The following is a 25,764-nucleotide window of genomic DNA, read 5'->3' as shown; positions in this document are numbered from 1 at the left end:
TCAAATGTGGAAATGCAGGACTTGGTGCATCTGCTGACTTGTAAAGCATTTCAGCAAATCCACGCATCCTCCAAAACCCTGTAACACACCTGACTAAAGGGGAAAATGTCTATTCTAAGCATTCAGCTCTTATTCAGATATGGAATTGTTGTACTTTACTTGTTAACAACAGATCGTGATTCCTGAAAGTCAACAAGGAAACCATCCAGCAAAGGAACAAAAACTTCTCCAACATCCGAGACCACCATCATCTGAGGCTGAGCTAAGTTGCTTTTTACATTAAAGAAGTGGAGGACCTTGTTATAAGTGACAAAACCAACTCGAATTGCTGAGGATTCTTCTTGCTCTTCTCTGTGAGAAAAACAAAAAAAAAGCGGTTAAAATTCTGAAACTCTGGCCTTGCAATAAGAGCATTACTTTGAAATGCGGGGCTGCTTTCAGATCATTATCTGTACTGGGAGCAACAAAGCAAACAACCAACCAGATGTAATTGTCCCAGTCTTTGCCTCCAGTCAAACTAAAACAACCTGATTAAATCAACTGTTGTAATTTTATTTTATTTTTTAATATATATCTTAAAGTCAACCCTATCAACTGTGCATCCCATTCAAGCAGGCTAGAGCATGTAAGATAAAGAATAGACTATATCTTCAAAACATGGAAAAGAGGTAACAGGACAATCCTTTACAATCAGAAAATCAGCTTTATTTAGAATACACTGTAATTCAGTGACACTAATGATCAGTGCCTGGAGAGAGCCGTTACTAGGCTTCAATAATGTCTGAGGCACTGAAGCCTGAAAGTCACCAATCTTCTGCTTTGGCAGGACTGCTTTTAAGCAGCAAAAGGTCTTGGATCCCTCATAACTGTGCATCATACAGGCAGTGTACTGTAGAAATTTTTTGTTATTCCTGCTGTGTTCCCAGGCCAGCTAAAGCTCACAAACTGCTGCTGCGAGCTACACCTCACCTGCAAGAACACTGTGAGCAGTGAGCTCAGGAGCTCTTTTGCAGGAGGTAACTCCCCTAAGCACTAGCTAGTGTGTCATTAGTAGCAGCATCATTAATAAAACTAGTGAGACCGGGTTTGCAGCCCTAAGTTTATTAAGTCAAATTCCAAAAATCAGTCTTAATTACTTCTAAAATAGCACATTCTCTTGGTTTTACAAGCTTCACTTAAAACCTTGAGCTTGGGAGGGAAACGATTTTTCACGTCTACGATCTTTAACACGCATGTCAATAAAGAATGCTAAGCCACCATTCCTGTTTTGTGGAAACCGCTGGATGAGAAAGGAGCTACTTTTGATTTAAAACAAACCAATATTCTATATGAACACATTCCGTAAAGAAGCATTTTAAATAATCTCTCTGAGATCCTCTAACTCACATAGATGCATCCTTTCTGAATGCAAGTCTAATCACTCCTAGCAATCAGACACTACTATTTTCTAAGTAACGTGATTAACAGGGAGCATTCAGGACAAGTTATTCCTAACTTCAGGCACATACAGCACTTTCCTACTTCAAGGAGCAATAGCCGCATCATCCTACTGGTTCCAATGCTGTTACACAGCAGGTATGTGGGACAATTTCATCAGACACTGCTCCTTACAGTGTGGCAGCGTACACTATACAATGTGATTTCTTCTATCATTGTTTCAAAGGTCACTTGTCAAACACAGCAGCTGATTGCCTGTATGGCTAACACACTTAGTTCTTTTTAGTGTCTCAGAATGAGATGTCTGAATCAAATGCACTCAAATGTTTTTAAGTTATATGTCTAAAAAATCATACTGGTACAAATAGCCTGATTTTCTGAGGTCAAGAGCAGAATTTCTGTAAACACATTTCTCTATTTATCTAAACAGAGAATTAGTATTCTGGTTTAGAACATCTAAATTTGAAAGTGCCTGCCGTAAAACTTCTAGCAAGCAAATAATATGTTTGCTGCTGTGCTGCAAATCTGCAGAAGCATAAAGCCCTTTTAACACAAAGTAGCTAGACACCTAACTTAATCCATTATTTGCTAGCTTTAATTTCTCAGCCATTCTCACAGGCTTACCTGCCACAAGCCGCTACACCAGTGGCCTTTTTGTTACATACATTGCTCTGTTAACCAGAAGTCTTTCCTCTTAAAGAATTTGGGCTCCCGGAAATCTGAGCACAGGGTGAATTCCCAGAATGATGTTTTCACCTCATGTGATAACAGCAGAATATTTTTGCAGGTGTCTTTCTTCAGCACCAGGTGTTCCTAAACTGCCACTTGTTTTTTGCTACTACACCCATGGCCTTTTATTATCTTCAGAGTCATGACCAATCCTGATAGAAAGCTCTGAGATACATGTATGTGCAGGACAATATCAAACACTCGTGTCTCCAGTGTAATCTTCAATGACAAAGTGCTCAAGGGATGGTCTTACATGGGCATCTGACAAACTCCCCACCCTGAACTGGAATTTCTTTCATGCACAGAGATCACATATGTGAAACGTGACAAGCACATATGATAAAAAGATTAACATATTCCTGATAATCTCAAGGGTCTTGTCTCCCACTCTTCCTCACTTTGCTCCCTCTGTTTCTTAAGCATGTTCTCCCTCTATAAATACTGTTATTCGGAATGCATTTTCTTTCTGTATGCTCTTCAATCCTTTTGTATGCCTCAACTAAGAAACACGTCTACTTAATTTTTTCAGTCTGACTGCCACTGCTTTCATTTAACTGTCAGCATTATTCATTAATGAAAACGGCACTAAACATATACTGAAAACTAAATGAAACTATACTAAAGTAATATACTGTGATTAATACAGATCAGTAGTAATAATACTACTACACGTTTAATGCTGACATAGCAAACATGCCATACTTAACAGAATGTCAGTTGCCTACAAGATTTGCTCACCTCTCAGATACATACCATGGCAGAAAAATCTCACAACAAAACAAAGTTCTGCTGATTTAAAAAAAAAAAAAAAAAAAAAAAAGAGCTAAAGATACAACCTACCAACACTGGTTTTAGAGAGACTTTACTTTCTCGAGATTCTGGTTAGTGGTATTTCTCTGCTTAATCTAACGAGAACAGCAGCACTGCAGTAAACAGAACCACAGCACATAAAGTCAAAACTACAAGCTGGGACTTAGCTGATAATACCACTAGAGTTCAGTACAGGAAAAGAAAAGAAAGTGCTACATGTTCAGTCAGTACAACACATTCCTTCCATTCATATCGTAAACCCAGATATCAATCTAAATTTTTCAAAAACTGCCAGCAATTTTTAAATTACCATTTAGTCACTACCACCTCAAAAATACCTGTATTGTAAGTTCTGTCATTTTTTGTACTTTCTTGGTTTTACCTCTCAACATGCATAGCTTCTTGAAAACTGTGGTATGGTACATTAAGCAAAACACATGTATGTTTCTTTACCTTGGAAGCTTATCTAGCAGTGTCTTCAGTTCCTCGCATATGAGTTTAACTAGACCACTGTTTATATTTCGGTATGATACATCAATCATGAAGATATAAGCTGGTGGATTTGGAGGCTTGTTATTCTATGGAAAAAATATTCACAAGGAAAATTAGACAGTGTCCTGTTATGTCAAAAAGATTTACAAAAAGGTACCATAGGGCAATCTAAATACTGTGTTTAGTCATTTGAAAAATGCTATGAATTAGAAAGAGTAATTATTACAGAAAGATGGCATGTCCTGGGTAAGCACCATCCTTGGAATAAACTGTACTACTGGAAAATAGATCCTAATAGAATAAAATATGTAAAGGATAAAAGTTTATTAGATAAGACGAAACACTAGCATTTTCTATTGGAATTCAAGTGTTTAAACAAATTTGTTTCTGTATTCCATATATGCTTACGCAATACCATTTTGTTTACAGAAATGCTTAAATTCAGTTTTTGTTAACATTTGCCTCTAAAAACTGTTAAGCAATTTCTAACCAATCTGGAAACAGAAAATGTGACTTAGGTACTGAACCAGAATTAAAATACTGCAATCTCTAGCACCACTAAGTGTTCATGTGCATCCTCTCTGTCTTGCTTTCTTATGCCCCAGTACACTCTGGACAGATAAGAAAACTGTACTTTCAGGAATAAGCTGATTTTCTGTAAGATAATTAAAGCACTGGAGTGTAATGCTCAATGTATGCAACTGCTACATACAGAGCAGTGACTCAGACTGGTATGGATTCCTTTTGGCACAGCTTCTTGGCCACAGTCGTACATAAGAGACATTTAAGTAGCATACATATTGTCATATACACTACTGACCAAGCTTCTGTAACTAACAAGATGATGATGATTGTTTTATTTTTGTTTATAAACAAAGCAATGTAATGCTTACTGATGTGCCCAGGAAGATCATATAGAGTGCACATAGCAACAGTAATCATCATGGGCCTAGCCGTATGCCTAAATTCAGTTTTTCTAATTCTCATTAAGATGAGTAGTGGTCATTACCTGGTGTCAAGTTCAGGACAACTTTTCCATTATAGTTACATATGCTATTTCACTGCCTTCATATAAAGACTTCTGACCACTTACCAAATTATACTCATTACAAATAATCTGCAGAAAACTCCATATAAGAAAAAAATCATCTAATCCTTGAAATATGACTTATCCATACTCATATCCTCAGAACACATAAAATTGAACATTATACCCTTGATCTCACTTCATTTGAATCACGTAAATCAAGATTAACTCTTGTCAACTAAAACCAGACAGTAATTTTAAAACCTGTTCTGTTTTTTGCATTTGGATTCTAGTTTCAAAAAACATATCAAACGCTACTTTCTGAACTCTCGTAGCACATCGCTATTTATAAAGAATTCCTCCATAATTTCTGACAAATATATGGCAGAAATGAGAACTTGTGCTCTTGCCACATCCACTGAGCAGGAGCACAATAATGCAAAACAGCTGTTATTAACTTTTTTTAGCCATTCATCCTTGTCATTTGATAAGCACAAAAGGAAATGGCTTTTCAGTTCTGGTCTTAAACTGATTTATAAAAGAACTAAACTTTTCTAACTTGGAGCAAAATGAGAAAATAATTATAAAATAACGTTAACTTCTCTAAAATTTAATGACTTAACATTGCCAGTGTGAGTGCTGATTTTATCAGATTTATTTTTTGTAACATTCTGCTGAGTCTATGGAACAAGAAGACAAACCATGCTAGATGGCTTATCACAGAAGCTCCCTCATTTAAACTATATGGCAAATTCACTGCACTGAAAGCAAGACTGTGATGATGAACATAGGTTACTCAATAGAGAAAACTGAAAATTGCATGGAGCTATTCAGTATACACATTTTCAAAAGCTTAGCTGCAGAAAGCAGCAAAGCTGAACCAAATTTGATGGATGTACACCAAGGATCCCACGCTATTTCTATAATGCCCCATTACAGCCAGAGTTCTCTCCCGCCCTGGGGTTTAATGCAGATGTCAATGGAATCTCTAAAGGCAGTCTCAGGGATTTCAGTGGACTTGGAAGCAGTACCCCTGTGAGAGACCAGAATTAAAACTTGTTCATTTCTTTGTACCAGAAATAATCTGATGGTCTGAGGAAGTTACTTGTACCTACTTCAAGGCTTTGTTGGATTGAACCGCCTTTCCTAATTTTATCATATCCGCATTCCACCGATGGAAAGAAAATTCTACCCAATTTCAGAAAGCACCAAAAAGTATGTCCATGCTGCTGTGGGAAGATGAGGTCACACTAGGAATTTTGAAAAATTTTGTAAGAAAGTTTGAAAAGATTAAATAATTTATGCTTTGGGAAGTACAAAATATGGCTATCTAATAAAATCAACTACAAATACTTCCAGTGGCTTGAGTAGACTTTGGACCAAGTTCTTAATTAATTTATTATTAGGAGAGAGAACCCATTCCACTTATTGGTCAGAACACTAAAACTACTCATGCCAAGACAAGATTCAAATTCCCATGGTAAGGTTTGAAAAGCTGAGAAGGCAATTCAGGTGCATGTTGGTCTGCAAAATTAGTAAGTCGTGCAGCTAAAAAGCAACACTGCATCAGAATTTGAACTATAGCCTCTGAACATCCTCTAAATGCTTCCAAGGACCAAACCAGCATCTCAGTTGAACACTTGTGACCCATGACTTTGAGACACGATTTATTACTGTTAGTTGCTAGTCTCCATCCAGCACAAAAGAGCAAAACATTATTGTAAGCTTAAATCCTCCACATCTGTACATTTTCTAAAATGTTCTTGGACTCTGATATTCAGCTTATAAGTGCATTTACTCCAACATAGGTACTTAAAGGATTTTGTTTGTGTTGACATCAAATCATAAATAATTTCGCGTATTGGAAATACTCACTCGGCAATAATCCAAAGTAGCAACATATTCATATGATCCCAGAGATAGCTCAGGTCTTTCATAATGGTCTACCCGTCGGCCAATGTGGTCCAGATGTTGAAAGAAGAACGGCGGGACTAAAAACCAATACAAGAGCAGGAAAAAAAAACGTTTACAGTGTGGAGAGGAACAACCCAACAACTCTTTTCAATAGTTATCATGTGGTAACATAGGCTCCTCTGTTATTGATCAAGGAGGTGTGTAAACTTTTAGCCAGGTTATGTTTTTTTCTTCAAACTGATTTAAGAAAACAAACAAACCTCACAACATCCTGGTAATGTGAGCTTCTCTTGTATTAGGAGAATACAGCATATTCCCCCATGAATGTCAATTTTCTCTTATCTCTACCCTGTCAAGCTTGAGTAGGTAAAACTGACCCAGGTTATTTCCACAGGTCTGCTATCCTCAGGCTACAGACTAAATGATGGCTATTTTGTTAGAAAGATACCATCTACTCAAAGCTCAATTCACATCACCGGAGTTAAAAACAGCACTTTTCCTAAAGCCTGTGGTGCTTTATGCAACATTTCCATGCACTGGAAATAACTCTGCAACATTCACAAACCTGGCCTACTGTACAGCAAACTGCCTTCAGTCCATCAAATTGTGAACATTCTGTGGCTTCACATAAAGGATGTAGAACTCCAAAGCAAGCATTAAGAAACCATGTTGTTTTGCCACCACCAATTTAAAGGCAGCTAGTCTAATGGCTAGCCACACTGGGAAGAGTCACGTCTGGATTTTAGCTCTTTTTTCCTCAATCAATCCACATTTAGAATATTATTTTTTACATTTTTGCCTGTTAAAAACAGGAGATGCAGAATATCTACCTAGTTTTTGGGGCATTTCTAGGTCTCGTTAATGTTTTTAAATGATTTCCAGTTTGGATAAAAGACACTACCAATACAAAGCATGATTGAAAATTATACTGCAACTGAAATGTCTTTATTAAAATGTTCATAATGCATTCAAATTTCTCTTTATGAGAGTTTAAATTGCTAACAAACTAGGAAATTTGCTATCTGCTGTGCTTGCACAAACATCTGAGCCTCAGGCAGAAAAGAAGTTGGAATGAGCTTGTCAAGGTTCACATTTCAGAGATGAAAAGATTACTGTATTAGGGAAAGCACTATACCACTGTGATCCAGCTGAGGAAATCCAACTTGATACAAATGTCTATAAAGGCTACTTCTGGCAAAGATTTGGGATATATCCAAGAGCACAAGAACAGTTATAAGTCACATGCAGCACACTTGAACAAATATGGCATGGTATCTTCTGTGAAAACCAACACTTGTCACAGGAAGATTAATAGGCTATTTAACCACTGCATCCACAGCCATGGCTAAGACTAGTCTAGCATGGATCTAAATAATTCTTTGCTGAACATTTAAATTTCTTTAAGAAATTAATTTCTCTACACAAAAGTTGCTCTTGGTTAGCAATACAAGCAGCTTTTTATCCTATGTTGACATAATATTTTAAAATAAACTTTTGATCATAACAGACTGGACTTGGACTTCATGGTTTAGCATTATTTTTTCTTACATTTATTTTTAAATACCGGACTGAAGAAGTGTTTTAAGTATTTTTAGTAGGTAGTATTTTTTGTTGTTGTTTTAATTTGTGAAATAGCCCTTGCTACTTCATCTCACTAAACTATTTTCAAGTCAGCTAGTCAAGAAAATCATTTCAGGGATACAATTCCTTTTTAGTTTTATGGAATTTGTATGAATCACTGATCAGAGAAATATCACTTACCATCATTTATACAATTGCAAAATCCACACTGATACCTTCTTCCACCTTCAATAAACTGCATGAAGGGACACATGTAAGCTTTGCACCTGTTACATCGGATTGGTCCAGTCTCACCATGGTTTACAACATAAAGAGGTGTCTAAATGAAGAGGTACATGAAGTTATAAAAAGCACTGCAAATTTGAAACCAAATAAAGTGAGCTAGAAAGCTGCTACTCAGCCTTAACATTTGTTAGATTTTACCTGACCAAGAAATTATTGTTCAGCATTTACCTAAATTCTCCAGTACAGCTGGCTTTAGGTCCCCTAAAAAACTTAATTTTCAAGCTCACAAGCTCCCTATTTTGGTATTTATCAGAAAGAAATAAAGGATCCACACAAAGAGCCTACAACACTTTGAAAGCATCGGAAAGGGCTCTAGGCTGACTTTCTCCAGCAAAGGATTTTTATAGCTCACAAGGGAGAAATCTGCTGGGGTCAGGTATTTCGCCTTCTCTATCAGATTGAGCTTTTCTCAAAGAAATTTGATACTCATCGACTGCATGCAGCTATCCCAAACAGGTAGTTACTAAGAAAGCTTCTAATATTTTCAGTTAAATGCCCTTCCCCCTAATGCTGCTGTGTTACATGCTATAGTAAGGTTTAATGCTGCCAGGGTCACCAGCTAGAGTAGAAGATTTAGAAGAAATACTAATACTTACTGAAGGAAAGAATATACAGTAAACAAATACAGTATAACAAACACTTGTCAGCTTAATTACACTGACCATGCTTGCTTATAGCCTCTGCCAAAAAACACAGCTCATGGAAGACATTTTCCAGATGCCTCTTGCAGTAGTAACTGTGCAGCAATTGAAAGATTCCTGTAATTGTAATTTATGTTAGAAAAGTCATACTTGAAACCACTGCACAAATGGAAGTTTGTTCAATTATTTGTGAAACTCTATAGAGCATAAACAAACGTGGTTTTTCTTTTTTTTTTTTCTTACTCCCTTCAACCCTAACTAAAAATCTCTGACTGTAAAAGAAAATAAATCCAGAGTTGGGTCCCATGATAGATCTCCACAAGAGGAAGAATGTTGACAACTCTTGAATGCTAAAACTTTTCCACTAGCATATTCACTTATTTAAAATTACTGTCTCTTATAGAATGGACGCATTTAATCTATTATACATTTTTATCTTTTATTGGAGAATAAGAGTCTTTGTATACCTAGAGAATCATACATGTCTTTCTAGCATTCACTGCTTACATGTATTTTATTGTTTGTTTATATTTCACAAAGACAATTATTTTACTTATTTATTTCTCCAAAGGATTTGATGCTTTTTGCCAAAATCTTTACAGAAACAAGTAGATTTTACTACATAGGTTTTAAGTGATCTGTCCCGCTTCACTGAGATAACACATTGATTTGTGTTCTTTCTTCTACAAAAATTGAGTTTAACACAAATTAACACAATGTCAGCTGGAAAATGATCAGGGTCATTTTTCAGACACAAGAGCCTTGGCTATAAAACCCAATCACTACCCATAATAACTTAAAGTTTTAGAACTTCTGGGTTTTGTTCATTACTTGGCAATTTTCTGATTATCATTCTGCTGTATTAATTTAATGAGGCCTGGATCTGGCTTGCCATTAATAATATAGTATCTGAACAGGTAGGGAAAAAAAGACACCTTACACAACACCCAGTGCATTTATATACATTCTTAGTGATTTTAAACCCTATTCTAATACATTTAATGTTATTCAAGAGCAAAGAAAAATTACTCTCAAATGATCATATTTTGAAATACCTTATTAAAATTAAGATCTTTACCTATAAAGCATAAATAAGAAAAATCATAAAAATAAATGCCATAAAGTTCAGAGCCTAGGTATCAACATTCTTATACTTAATAAATTACCTTTTTAATGACAGCAGAAATAAAAATAGTATTTTTTTCCTTGTCTTTCCATTTCTGGAGTGGAAATGTTTATCTTTCATCTCCCTCTAGCTTCATTAAAAAATTTACTTATTATAAAGTCATTTTGTAATGTGGTTTTAAAGACCTAGTAGTTTAAGGGTTACTAAGATCTGCATGTATCTTATGTAACTTTCTGCATCAAATGGTCTTCTTGAAGTTGCTGAGACTATGGGTAGTGCATGAAGTTAAAATACGCTGTCATGTTTTACAAAAATGTTATTCCAATCTTATGTAGAGAAATAAAACATAAAATAACAATGAAATCATACTGCAGAGGCAGGCTATTTTTAGTTTCTAATAAACTTGCAAAAACTTTAAAACAAAACAAAAAAAAACAAATCAATAAAGTTAAGCCTAACCAAGAAATGCATGCAATAGACTAAAAAATTTTGTGTAACAGAAAAATCTTGAAAAAAGGGCCTGTTTTTTGATTTCTTAACATGAAATGTTAATTTACCATTCAGTATTTTCTTAAAATAATTTAATCCATTACAACAGTAATGAATATATCTAATAATAAAGCAATTTATATGGTAATTTATATGGTAATTTCTGAATAAAGACTCAGACTGAAATAATCCAAACCCACTTCTTCACAACACAGTTGTTACAACAAACTCATTTCTGTTTGGCTGTGAAAACTGCTATTACATTTCCAACTGTCAAAATAATTTCCATTGGAGTCCAAAAAACTTTTTTTCTTTTTAATACCTAGATCTTACAAGAATTTACAAAGATAAATAATATACAAGCATTTAAAAAGCATTTTAAAAGAGTAAAAAGTCTACTTTAAAAGTCTATTTAGTAATACATAAAACAAAAACTGTTGCCATCCACAGTCCAAAAGAAATGGTGCCAAATGGGAAAGCCCTGCTTTCTATGCTCCACAGCCTGTACTTCACTCTCTGTAGATGTCACTGTACAACAGAAGATAAAGAGATCTGTTTACAGTCCCATGGAATTCAGTGGCAAACTTTCAGGGAAGGAGGGGATTAAAATAAAAAAAAAAAAATCTCAGATTTTTTTTTTTTTTGAAATCAATGCAGTACTCCTTTTTCTTTTGCTTCTCCAACTATAAACTGTCAGCATTTTCCTTCTCTTCTCCTGTAATTTTCTACAAATAATAAATGAATCAATTTAGGTATCTACAGTAACTATTTGAACATTTGCTGTATTTGTGCATTTTGTTCTTGCACCTCTCCTACTCCTCAAAATCCTTTCCCCAGTTTACCCATTTGGATCACTTGACTGAGAACAGAGACAGTCCTCACAAAACTGGACATGTAGGCATTGATTGTCAGTTTTCCAGCACTACCAAGTTGTAAATATTTATCAAAACCAATGACTAAAACTACTACTCAGTAGCATAAATCTGACCTCGTAAAATAGATTCCTTTTATGTAAGCTGAAGGACTAGAGAGGCAGAAAGAATCAGCTGCACTGGGAGGGCTTTATGTTAAAGGGAATTGGGCAGAAGAGATAGGAAATGCTGTGGAAGACCTGCATAAACTTTCCCTTCTCTGAAGCCTCAGGGCCCCGCTACAACGCAAGCCCTAAAAGCTAATCTGATAAACTATAACTTATCTCACTATTAGTCCAAATATAGTTGGGATAGCAAGAGGTATTTTGGAAATATTTCAGCCAGAATATTGCTCTGTAATACAGTTCTGACTCCAGAGAGATAAATAGGCATTGGTGGCACCACTCCAAGATGAAATATGTCCGTAAAAATTTCCAGACGGACTATAACTTGTGCTTTAAAGTCTCAGAGAGCTGAATTACTATTGCTTGCTATAAAAATGGAGACCTGACCCACTCCTGAGGGTTCCCTGTGATGCCTGCAGAGTATCACTGTATTCATATTGCAGGATCAGGGCCACTGCTGGAAATTATAAATGTAGGAACAAGGACTGCAGTGAAGCTCAAGTTCATCACAGCACATCTCTGGAAAAGCATTCTGAAGAGAAAATCAGAAGAGAGTCTGGAGAATGAAAAAGAAGCATATGCAAATAGTGAAGAGAACTAGCTATTTATCACACAACAAACTGAAAAATGTACATCATCTGTTTTCATTGCCAGACTCATATACGTAGACAGGGCTACAAGAAAACCTTTTGTAGCTGTGCTGCAAGTTGAATTTCCACATGCAATGTAAGGCAAAACGCCTTTGCCTCACAGTCAATGTGGACTCCTAGCCCCCCACAACATACACCCTATTAGCACCTGATGAATCTGCATCAGAAGCAATATTTTTGCCCAGAGTTTGACTCCATCATCATTTGAATGCATTTAACACCCCAGCACTAAAATGACAGGAATGTGTATTGAAATGAGACCCATACAACTTGCAAATCTGGCTACATCCAAGAGGAACACGAAAACTCGTACCAGGAGTGCAATTTTCCATTACATCAGTATCTCCATCACAATCCCTTCCCCCTCTTCCCTGCAAGATGAGTAATTTGCCACCAGTTTCTCCCTATACTTTTGGATAACTTTACCAGCTTATACGGAGAGCTGCTCTATGCAGTGTAACACTGCACACTATACACGACAAATTGCCTGTTCAACTGCAAAATCAACAGAAAGCCAGTCATTGATAACAGTGAATCATAAGTCAGACTATCCACAAAAAAATTATTCAGTCAGCATTCCCTTTTTAAGGGGAATGTTGCAACTTACTGAATAGAGCTAGCAACATGAAGAGTACAAATGCAGGCTGCTCTCATCAAAATTAGGAGGATTTAAAGAAGTTTGAGGATGGGGAAAACAAGAAATACTGATAAAATTTTGACACGAAGAAACCCCAGGAGTAGGTAGCTTACTTCTTTAGAACTTCCATATCATAGAGGTGGCAGAAGAAGGGGAAAAAAAAGTTTAATATCCAGGCTTAATAGAAACACAATTTTTTCTGGTCATGATGCCAGGTTGGGAATACCAACTGTTAACAAGTCAGCTCTCTCCAGCACTTCTCAGCTTTGAAATAGTGACTGTTATTTGGATGTACGGACATGCTGCATCTCAAGTGAAGGTCAGCAGCCAGGATTAACTGATGATATAAGCAGAAGTGTGAAATTGGATAATCAAGAAACTGTGCTGAACAACAGACTTTAAAAATGTTAACATTTCATAGAATCAGATCTCAAGCAGGAGATCTCTCAATCTAGAGAGATATACCCATACTCATCAGCAAAAGTGCAAGCTGGTGCGGAGGCATGCACACAAAGTGAGAATGGAAGGAGTAGAATACAAAGCTACCCTAGGGCAGCTTAGCCCCCTCTTAGGGCTGCTGAGGGTGACACACACGTTAGATCAGATGAAATGATACTGGTTCATGCCTGGACTAATCCACAGCTCCATTTCCAACGCATCAATATCACAGATGGTCCAGCACTGCAGTCCTTGTCTGAGATTTTATTTTGTTGTTGTCACATTAGTTGTAAAACCATAGAAAAAATAAGAAAAGTTTAAGGTACCTTTTCTACAGAAATGTTAATAGTTACAAGAAGAGTTAATCTAGCTTTATTGATCACAGAAGTTTCACAATAAAATCAGGAGTTTGATTTTCCATGAGAAGGCATTCTTATTTAAGATGTCTGGCTTGACATTCATTCAGCACAAAATGAAATAAAAGATAGTGACATATTTTAGAGAAGCAAATGAAATTAGCAAAGCATTTTGTTTGTTTGTTTGTTTTTTTCCAGATCTCTGCAGGAAAGCCCTAAAGTATGTTCAAAACAGCAGAATTTGGGCTCCAAATACTATTACTACTGACTTCTTGAGAGGTCTGGTCTCTATATGTTTTGTATGGTCACATCAGTGTTAGTTTACACACGCAGAAGTTTTCAGGATTGCTAAGTACAAGATAAATATAACACCACAGTTTAAAACACAGGCACAACCTACTACCTGCAAGCATAATGGATAAACTGGCAGATCAATTCTGTTTTAGAGTGGCCAATGACCACTTTTCACAAACACAGCTGTGACTGTTTCTAACATGCTCTGGAATATCCTCAGGATAGCCAATCAGGCAACACCAAACAGTGCTCAGGGAACATGCAGCTCTAGGTTTAGGGAACAAATATTTAAGTTTGTAAATAAATCTCAGTATAGTGTTGTAATCTCTTAAGCAACAATTCTGGATGAAGTTCTGCCACAGGACAGCATTGCCAGTGGTATTCAGACCTTTGCAGAAAGAACAAAACCAAAACCTAAATGGATTTCAGGATCATTGTGGCTTACTGTCAACTTCAGTGGCAAAACAGATGGGGTTCTTCTGTTATTTTGTACAGACAGACACACACACGGAGGCAGGTATACAATGTGTACATATAATTTTTGTCAGCATTTGAGAGAAAAGTATCTTACTGATTTAAGATTTACAGAATGAAAGGTCTGTTGAATGGAGGGTTTCTTTCCTTCTCAAAAACATGGAGCTGGTTTTTTTTTTTTTTTTTTTTTTTTGTTAAAAGGTATTGCTGTGACTTTTTAAGCCAAGCTTACAAGTGTTTTAATTCAAGGTGTGTAAAATAGTTCTGCATAACATTGTTCAAGAAGGCCAGCAGGTTACATAGTAAACATGCCTCTAGGGCTAGTTAATTTACTTCCACCGAAATCAGAAAGAAGTGAGAATACCTGAAGTGTCATGCTATAATCAAGCCAACTCTAGCTGGTCACTTGCCTCTATTAGAGCAATACTTAGAATAAGGAGAATTGTTATTATGTGAAAAAAAAAAAAACAACCCAGGATATCTTAACCTCTGAAGCGAAGATATTTGGGGTGAGTTTAGTATCCTTTTTAAGTCCTTTCCATGATACAGAAGCTTAGATTTGAAGGTCAGTAGCAAAACTAGCTGTTATTTTAAAAATACCAGATCAGGTAGGAGTACTTATATTCTGAGTCTCCCTTCCATGGATACTTTCACTGCTATGATAGCTGGATGCTTCAGACAGTCTCCAGGATCTCCCAACAGTAAGAGTGTATGCAGCTACACTCCTCTCTTTTAAAGATTAAGCTAATGCTGAACATCACAAGTAAGGGCTGTGCAAAGAGCTATGAGCTAAGCGGTCCTCAGAAGTACAAAAACCTGTACTATTGCTCCTGTACTCTAGGGCTGAGGAGATCATCTTTGTATCTATTTAACAAGCACGGATTACCTCCTTCTGTTAAACACACACACACTAAAAAAGCAGCCCCTCCTACACATATATTTCCTGTCCTACAAGCAGAGAAGGATCCCTTCTCACAGAATAAAGGGACATACATAGAAGGCTTAGTCTCCCCTATTTTCCTACAGGACAGCATTAGAGCCTGCTATTATGATTAGGCCCCAGATATAGCCTCATGCTCCTGAACTTCACTTGAGATGCAGCATGTCCATACATCCAAATAACTGTTTGATATCAAGAATAAATCTAAACATTAAAATAATAAAAATAAATACAATCAAACAACATCAGCTTTCTACTCAATTTAATACAAATATCTTTCCCCTTTCAAATTACATACATTGTTCCATTCAGAGTATGATTCTGCACTACTGAACAAATAAATAAAAATATGTATAAACTGAACATGTAAGAATAGCTTCGGTTTAAAAAGCAAAATAAAGCTTTTCATCCTGAACTAACTAAATACCAGGGAGTGCCCACTCTGTGAAGTTTTCCAAGGTAACTGAGTAACATCCCTGCAGACTCAATGTTAGAGCTCCCAAAGTCTTACAATGTTGGATTTACTGCTGTTGCTATGGTCAACTTTGGCCAGTGAGTAAGAGGAGACAAACGCAATTTCAGAAGAGCAACATGCAGCCTAAGAGGAAAACAGAGGAAAATGCACCCACAGAATGTCAAGTGGCATTCGAGGAGTTATTTTGAGTTACAGATGTATCTAGCAACAGCCAATTATTATTATTATTTTTTTTTTTACATGAGTATAATTTTTGTTGGTGAAACTATTAAGTGGCTGTTATTATTTTTTAATTCCCTCTTTCCCCTCGATATTTACTGGTGCTTAGTCAGGCTTTTCTTCTGCCATGACCATTCTGAAGAACAGACAGTTTCCAACTTATCAGAAACTAATTACATCGCCGTAACCTAAATCTTTAGAAATGCACTTTTCCCAGTCTAACCTTTCAAGACTGCACAAATTAATCAGGAATTCTGATTAGAATATGAATAAGGTATATATGAATGTCAATTTTCCAAGTCAATTCTGAAAGAGATGGGGACAGTAAGTCCTTACTGTAACAACAATGATGCATGGAACAACACAATAAAGAAGTATGAAGAGTATTTTAAAAGGTTACACTAGAAACAAAAATCGGAAAAAATAAGGAAATTTACTCGAATTAGGAAATGCTATGCTGCCAAAATCTTTGCTAACTTTAGCTCTACATTCTTTCTTGTTACACTGTGTAGTTACAGCCCAATACGCTATCAAAAACTTTCTCCTAGAAGATGAAGCCTTGGGAAGCAATCCAATTCCAAATGCTTTACTACCAAATGCAGACTAGTGCCAGACGTACTCCATAAAGCAAGCCTTATCTAATGCAGGATTTATGCATCTCTAAATTAGGCACTGCAAAATCTAGCTCACAGGCCTCTCAAGTGATATAAAGCTTTCAGGGTAAGGCACCTGGAGATGTACGTAAGTTCTGGACTCTCTATACCATGCATGGGATAGTCAGGCACCCCAGAGCACTATCCAAAAAAAATCATTAACCCGGAGCTAGTCAGTAGGAGGGGAAGAAAAAAAAAAGTACTGAAAGAGCAACAAGGTTCAACAACTCTTTTCCAGATTCCAAGCAGACTCAGGACCACAAGACCAGAGTTTCACAGTTCCCTCTCAAATGAAGGTGTTAAAGGGATTCTTTGGAACACGTTTTAACATCTGAAAAATGAAGAAAATAGTAACGTTTAGGCTCACATTTAACAGAGCAGAGAGACAGTGAAGAGTTGAGAATACAAGCTTGTGCTACCTGGACAGTTTCTACATGGATTGACTGTTCCAAATAGCTCAACAACAGATTAGTTGTAAAAATACCAAGGCAGTCCTAAGAACATGGCGGAATGTCCTGTAGCATGGCCCTATCTCTGAGCTAACTGGCCTAGCTGTAATGTACAAGGCAGTACTGGTGCATGTGCTTTCTTTCTGGTCCACTGACTTCCGTCTCTGGAAGTTTAAACAGAGGCAATAAACTCTGCTGTACGGACTGCTCAATAGCTCCCCATTCCTGGAGAGTGAAGAAGTCTTTCAACACAGTCAGAATGCATCCTAACTATTAAGTTCGATCTCACACTCATCATGTTTTACAAGAACATGACAACAGGCACAGATTACTTTGAAAGTATACCCAAAACACATCAACAGAACTCAGACACTGCTGGATCTTTGACAATCCAGAGAACTGCACAGCACGCAATGCAATATACCCTAGTTACTATTTGGAGATGCAAAACATTATCTTGTCACTGGTCAACAGCTGCTCTTTCTGCTGTGGAGTACTCATTTGAGAGGAGGAAGGCTTTGTTGCCCACAATGGAAAGGAGAAGTTCAGTATTGTCTACAAACACAACAATTTTGAATAATTTCAATATAAAGAGTCATATGTAGTTTACACAAAGGAAAAAGGTCATGAAACGTTCAATAAGCCCTTACATTTTGTTTCCACTAGTGGTGAATACGAAGTGGAATCTCAGTTATGTCAAGTCCCATATAAGGATTACAAATTTACAAGCCAACACTGAAAACAATTAGATATTTCAAAACAAACAGCAGAGCAAAACAGATGTCCAGCTCTTTCAGAGCCTTTCATTCAAAAAGGTGTGTTTTTTTTTTTTGTTTTGTTTTTTGTTTTGTTTTGTTTTTTTTACTATCATCTTTTGCTATTTAAAAAATCTTTCTAGTAGTAAGGACAATTTTACTGCCTAATCATGGAACTCCTATCTAAAAAGACTGACAGTGCAAAGTTGCTGAACTGCATAAAACCAACTGCTTACATGAGCTTCAGCGCCCAAAAGTAAAGATGACACCAATATAAAAAGAAATTTTACAAAGAACTTCTGGGCAATCCTAGAGCTAAAGACCAGCAAGTCTTACTTCCACAGAAAGCAAATTGGTAGATATTACAACGGAGGAGAACATAAAAAGACATGCCAATAAACAGGACAAAGAGAGGGAGAGTTCATGTGGCTCTTGCAGAGGGATGTCATGACACAATCTATTGAGTTCTGTCAAGAGTCAGCTAGTATGCAGACAAGCATGACCTAGTTGATATAGTGTACTTTGCTTTTTAAAAGTCTTTTGATAGAATCACTCAGCAGAAGTCCCTAAAATTAGTTAGTCTTTCACACAGTATTGGGGAACATCCTCCTGCAAGTAACTAACTACAAATCAAAGGGTAAAGTAAAAAAGTGATAGCTTTTTATGGTGGGTAGATGCTATCAGTGAGCACTTCTGTTCTGCAATCTGTGCTTTTTAACACATCCCTAACGGAAAGGATGAATCGGGAAGGTATTTCCATTAAGTCATTTTGCACTGCCTACAATCTACGTGTTCCTCAGTCCCCTCAAACCAAAGCTCTGCACAAGCACAGAACTATTAATAAATACATGTGCCTATATAAATATGTGTTTCAAACTACAGGTATGGCCTGCTTGCCATTCTTACTGGCCACTGAATCTGAGTCCCCACCAATCCCAGAGTTGATCACAAGAGTATAGGGATTTCCCTGAACTCTTCAAATTTATTCAACATTTGAATGACTTGTTTCAAACCCACTGAACAATCTTGGGATCTAAATGAAAATTCACACTGTTACTTTGTTCTTGAAACAGAAGAGAGATTTTGTAACATTGCATCACCTGCTAGTTACTCACCTCACTCAGTTTGTAGTTTTTGCTAACCTTACAGTACTTACACAGCTCTACCTAGGAAATGCACTGTCATTCCTGTAAAAAAACATGGCTTTCCAAGCAGCTCAGCTGCACTGGGTACCATCATATCTCGGTATTCTTCTGAAAAGGTTAAATGGCTTTCAGCTCATGAACACCAGAATTCCTGAGAAGCAATTCCATTCCAGTTTTATCTTTTTAACTTGTTAATCTACTGAGTAGAAACATGAAGTAATAATTTCCCACCACTGACTATTTCTATGAAGAAATAACAAAGAAATAAGTAATAACATTGTAGAAAGTGACAACTCAAAACTACTACGGAACAAAAAAGAAAGTTACTCTAGATATTTTAATATTTAAAACTATATTTTTTTGGAGTTGTTTATATTTGATGATAAAACTTGAAATACTTTTTCAACTAACTTTTTAAGAAGGCAGTATTAAATGTTAAACCAAGATCACATGGTTTATTCAGGCTCTGGAAACACTGGTGCATCTCCAAAACAAATTTACATAGACCTTTGTCCATGTGATAACTGTGAGAGCTGGTTTATTTTTATAGACCGTTGCTAAAGCACTGGTAGACTAAAAATAAGTTCTGTCAAACAATGATACTGTATTGTCAAAACCTTTAACAAACAAATACTTTTCATGGATCATCCAAATCAGGGGAGTGAAAATGAACTGTTACTTTTGAAAAATAAAAAATGAAGACTTAGTATAGATAAAGATTCAGAAACACCTAGAGCTGTTAAGACACTGGACAGGGGTGAGGAGGTACAAATGTTTAAACGACCTTAGCTTCTAATGATATATAGCATACATGTAAGGTTCACTAGTCCACAGTTTTCTAGATTGGCTGTGGAAGGCTTTTTGTCATTTGTAATCATGAGACTGTGTGCCCTCCATAGGGGCTGCCTCTCTTTCAGCTCTGGTGAGTTTCTGAATAACCTCATTTTCACTTTCTCTGCTCTTCTGAAGCTCAGTGTCCATGTACTAAGTGTTACTAACCTGGCTGTTCTTAGGACATCAAACACAAGCAGTCAGTGATCTCTACTGAACAGTCTCTACTTGTGTCTTAAATTAGCTCTCACTTGTGATTTACCACCACTGACACAAACCCACCTTCTTGAGCTTTTCTTCAGCAAGATCAGTATGACATCTATTAAGTTTTCCATAAATGGCTGCCATAAATGAGAACGTTCTCATGGTGCAGTTGCACCAGGTTACAGGTGAGCACCTGCAATCTGGCATCTTAGCTGTACTGGATATTTCCTTACTCTCAACAGTCAATTGTTGAGGAATTCAGCTTTCCTCCCTTGATCTGAGGACTGATATTGCAGCCTACTGGTATATTTTTATGCCTTTCTTATGTTGATCTTGTGTCCTCTCTACTCAGAATTTCCGAATTTCTAGGTATTATGGAACTTCTCAGACACACCACCACTCCACAGAGCCTCAATTGCATGGGGCTTTTTTAGCAGTATATAAAGCCACATTTGCCTTCTCATTGCATTACATTTCTGTAATTTTTCAAGGTTCCTTCTCTTTTAAGGAAGAAATCCTGTATTATTTTTTTTCCTGAAACACTGCACTGATTCAAAGGCATGCATGGGTTGTTTTCACTTAACACCCTTACCTAGCACTGTGTTGATTTTACTTTGTGTTCTTATTTTCTCCCATAGCGATAGCTTGTATCCCATTTTTTACTGGACATACGGATATTTTTTGCACACATCTTCCAAAAATGCCCCTGTTCAAGTTTATGTATTTCTTGTCTCCTATTTCTTTCCTCAGACCCTATTTTTTTTCCTTCCCAAAATCTTATTCCCTTATTCCCATTGTACATGTGTGCTAGCATTCCCAAATGACTTTTGGAGACAGAACACCAGTCTGTATGTGTAGACACTCCACTTTCATCAAAAGAACCCATGGTGACTGAAAAAAATTAAATCTACCTTTCAGATATGCTCAAACACTGAATTATTCTTGTCCAGGCTGGGCCTCCAGACTGGAAGGAATATTTCTGAGAAATACTACTGAACTTCCAAATAAAAAGTTTAATAAAAAGATCCCTGGATCTTTTACCTCCACCGCTTGTGTCAAAGGAAACAAATCCTCAAAGATCAAATTCCACTTGACTCAAAGTGATGACTTGACTACACATGCACCTCTAGGACCCCAGTTACCTTTTCCTACACCCTCATGTTCATTTACTATAGATGAAGAATCTCTCAGGCATTCCCTCCTACTGCCTGCACAGGCAAGAACAGTTCAACAAATTGCTCTGTTGGTTAAAATGTAAAGCCAGCAGGAGACTCTAAGCCAAGTGCACAACCCACCAACGTGTACCAACATGTAACACCACTGCTTACAATTCATCCACCAAAATGGTGAATGTGTTAATTTTAGAAAGAAAATAAGTAAATGAGCAAACAACAGCCCTCAGTAAATCAAAACCCACACTCAAGAACGGAGAAAGGAAGAACAAGACACCTGAAGACCATGCTGTATACTCAAATTATCTGGAAGCACGGTAAGTTTTTCCTATTGTTTCTAACTGACCTAGTACAGTAATGGCATAGAAAGAGAGTCACATACATTCTATGGCAACAAACCACTGAACATGCAAATATACCTATGAACTATTTCAAATTCATACTCAGCTATAAGCAGTGATGAGAGCAAAATGCCAGTCAAGTAAGTCTTATGAGTATTCCATAAATATAATTCTATCAGTCACTTGAATGATCATGGAAGCCCATGGCTTTTCAAATACAGCTTTACTAGTGCAGAAAGACATGCATCATAATAGATTTTGTATAGTGTGTGGGTTTGCTAAAGTCCTTACAGTTCACTTGAGATGTGTCTGTTTCTCAGCTGTTCCTAATCATATTACCAGCTGCACAAAGCATTTGCAGGCATTTCACAGCCATGTAGTTATCTTCCCTGCTAAAATAAAAATCTTAGTTCAAACTACAAAAGTCTGTTGGATCAGAAGTTATCCATCCAGATAAACAACATCTGCTTTTTTCCAACTTATTTAAAAAAAAGAAAAAAAGAATTTACAAGCAATAAAACAAAGTTAAAGAAAATCAAAGACTGCAAAAAAAAAAAAACACTGAAAATCTGTGCAATTTTAATTAGGCTTTTCTGTGCATGTTTTATGATGGAGTTTCTGAATACACAATCACAACCAGGACAATAACTTGCAAGAGATCCCCACTCTTTTTTTGCAGTAAACAATGCTCTGAAAGTAAATTAGCATTGCATGTGAAAAGGAAATGCTGCCTACAGCCCCTTGTTGCAGAATTTAGAAGCTGCACAATGAAGATGGCAGGAAGTTACGGACAAGAAAGGACAGCCCTACAGATGATGCAGTTACAAGCTGCACTTGCAAACTGGTTTTATCCCTACTACTGATGCAACCCACTGGGGATGCCAGGAAACTGTGTACCCGTGTAACAACTACCCTGAGATCATAGGACACTGCCAATCTGCAGAATTATTTTGCACATGAATTAGAGCTATGCTTGGAATAGGAGGGGCTGTCATAGATGGTAATGTGAGGAAAAAAAATGATTAGGTTAGTGTCTCCAAATAACTGCCAAAAATGGATAGTTACATTTGTCTGCTTTCTATGACTCAGTTCATCCCAGTAGAAAATACCCTAATCTTCTTATTTATTTTGTAAAGAATAGAAAAAGATTTTTTGAATGTAACTATTCATGTAGTAAAATGAATTTGGTCTCTGTTGATACTGTTCAGGGCTATCCTCTTTTAATGTCTTTGCCTATAGCTATGTAATTCTGGCAGCTGCCAGTCATGGCATAAAGCAGAGATAGTTGGGGCAACACCAGGAACCTGCTGGCTCAAATTACATAGTTACCACTCTTGTACCTTTTCAAAGATTTTTATCCCTTGAAGTTGCATCATGACCCAAGTGCAACTCATAGCCTTCTGCAGCTACCTCTCTACTCTAGCTCTTTCATAATCATAGATAAGACACCCTCCCACCCCACCCAACCAGAGAAGAAGTCATTAACATTTAGGAGACAAAACCACATGGGACTAATATTCTGTTAGTCCTCACCTCATTTTGTGGAACAATAGCAAAAGGCTGGATGACAGCTGCCAGTGGGATGTGAGTCTGTTTGGCCATATCTGAAGATGATGGGAAGCAGTAGGTAGTACATCGGATATAACGAGGGCTGGCATGGCCTAGAACACCCAAAAAAGCATGCACAGTTAAAGACTGATAAAAGGAATCCGCCTGTCCTAAACACAAACGAGAACAACAACAAAACAACAAGAGCATATGCTAAGTTAAATGCATGCTTTTTGTTCTCCCATGGAAGCTTCTGCCCATCTCTTATCAACCCACTGTCTCCCCCTATAGGCAAACCTTTTCTTGCTGTTCAAGTTTAATGCAGAGGTTTAAAAGTATAAAGAAAAAAAAAGCACAATTATTTGCAATGAGAATCTCAATAGAGATTTATTTGAAAATATCCATATCTGAAGTGTTAAAAGGAAATAATATGGATGAAATCCCCAGTGAGAATGTCAACATTGTACATAACAAAATGCAGCAAACTGATACTTACTGCCAAGACCATGCTAATGAGCTATCCCTAATTCAGAAGGTAGGATACCAGTGGTAAATGACCAGGCTCATATATCCTGCAAGATACAGTGTGCTACAATCACTACCCCATTTCTTGTAGCACACTTAGCTCAGTTCCCTCAATGAGGAACTGCGTTCTGCAAGGCAGACAAGTGCACTGGAAGTCCAAGGCAGTTCAGAAACTGCCTTCTTCTGTTCTTTTTTTTTTTTTTTTAAGCAAACAAACTCAGTTTCTTGAGAGGAATTTCTTTGTTCATTAGAACTGCATAATCCCATTCTCAGATAACGTCCAAAAATCTTGATGTGTTTGCATGTTTTGTATAGCTTATCCAAGCACTGATCAATTAATGCTGGACTAAATGATACCATCAGTTTTATCTATATTAAAGTATCAAGTCTGCTGTCAAGAGCACGGAATATGGTACTTACAGGGTCTAGGCTGAAGCAACTGGAGGTCCACTAGTCAAATGAAAACACTAAGCCAACTAGACAGGCCCATACTATGTCCCTATGGTTTGAATAGCATTTTCCAAAATTCTTATCTTAAAACACAACAATGATAGAGTCAGTGCTTTTTATAGTGTCCATCTTTTAAAAATTCAAAAGAATCTGAAGAGGGCCTTTTAGTTGCAAAAAATTACGTTAAGAGAAGTTCTGTCAATTATGCATATTACTTTAAATTTCAGCAAGGATAGGAAAGATAAGGGCAAAGTGATCTCACGACTTTCATTGGAATTAACCAAAAGTTTAAGAATTCAGTTCTCCCCCCAATGCTCCCCCTCCCACACATACCTGGAAGCAATTTTCCCATTTTATGTCCAATTTAGAGTAAAAAACACCATTTTTAGGTGATAAATGTGAGAATTTAGTCATACATACATATTATTTCATTTCCCCCAAAGCAGTAACAAGGACAGTTACCTTGATCTTGGATTATGCAGTCTGTAGTGACGAGAGGAGGAACCTGTCCTCTTGTGTTTGTAGCATATATCTGTCCTCCCCTAGAAGCTTTGTCATTTTCAATTACTTGAATCTGATGAATAAGAAGCAAGAACAGTGTAAGAAAGATTGGCCATGCATTCAGTTACATCCACAAAGAGTTATACCTTATATAGAGGTGCCATAAACCCATCACATACAAACTTCTAGGATAGTTAAGAACTTTAAAACTATTCAGACACAGCTGAGCAGTGTAACTCACAGCTACAGTTGCCTGTTGGATCTCTACAGAGGTAACACTACACATAGGGGTTGACCAGACCTATGTACAGTGAACAAGGGAGTTCTTCAAAGCATGTTGACTGCTGGAGTCAGACATTTTCAGGAGAGTCTAGCCAGCAAACTGAATAGAGTGAACTGAATAAGCCTTGTTACTGAATCTGGCCTTCCAAGCTCCGAGATCAAACTTAAGCGCAAACAGGTTGCATCACTTTACTCTGATGTCACATATACCAGGTTATCTTTTGTATGGCCATAATTGTGCCAGATGCTGTTCTTCATAAGTGAATGTGTGGGTAATTTATCTGATTGCAATAGTGGGAAGGGTTGGCCCTCAATTCCCCCTCACTAGGCTCTGTGCACAGGATGGTTAAAAAGTGAATGACAACCTACGGAGAGTACCACCTTCCTAGCTGAGCTACATTTCAGCACTGCAATTTAGAAGGTAGCAATTTCAATCCTCAAGAAAAGCCTGTCTGGCCATGAGGTAGTATGCCAACCCTGGAACTCAGTGTTTTAATTCCCTGAGTCATACTACCATGTTGTGAGCTTCCTCCTAGGAAAAAAAAGCGAAGGAGAACAATCACAGAAAACTTCTGGTGAAGCAGCTCTAATCATGTGCAGGTTTATTCTGGTTGAAGATTAGTGAATTATTTTCATGAAATGCTCATGAAGCTGGCTTTACTACTTAATAAATTACCTTTGTGTACACTGTCTATACTGTCACTTCTACAGTCCCTCATGCTCAAGTTTGATACTTTTCAGGGTACAACTGAAGTTATATAAAAGGGTATATTGGTCCACAGCATAAACTGGATCACTGAGACGATACCACTATTCCTTCTCATCCTCAAAGGAGCTATATTTTCAGTAACCCATTTT

At 37.0% G+C, this 25,764-nt stretch overlaps 1 protein-coding gene across 2 annotated transcripts in view; it reads right to left on the bottom strand.

The window, feature by feature from the left end:
- The window catches only part of LOC311208682 (protein transport protein Sec24D-like), a 54,328-nt gene that overhangs the window by 13,312 nt on the left and 15,252 nt on the right, over window positions 1–25,764 (bottom strand). For both annotated transcript variants that reach the window (XM_084285554.1, XM_084285555.1), the window contains 6 exons: window positions 24,586–24,697; window positions 23,134–23,261; window positions 8,171–8,309; window positions 6,371–6,486; window positions 3,430–3,554; window positions 160–351 (listed from right to left, as the gene is read on the bottom strand). In XM_084285554.1, coding sequence (XP_084141680.1) covers window positions 160–351; window positions 3,430–3,554; window positions 6,371–6,486; window positions 8,171–8,309; window positions 23,134–23,261; window positions 24,586–24,697 — 812 coding nt within the window. The remainder of the gene's footprint in view (window positions 1–159; window positions 352–3,429; window positions 3,555–6,370; window positions 6,487–8,170; window positions 8,310–23,133; window positions 23,262–24,585; window positions 24,698–25,764) is intronic.

The sequence above is a fragment of the Netta rufina genome, assembly GCF_964035555.1.
Source record: "Netta rufina genome assembly, chromosome: 4".
Lineage (NCBI taxonomy): Eukaryota > Metazoa > Chordata > Aves > Anseriformes > Anatidae > Netta > Netta rufina.
The sequence above is the reverse complement of the archived record's forward strand: the minus strand, read 5'-3'. Positions and strand labels throughout refer to the sequence as shown.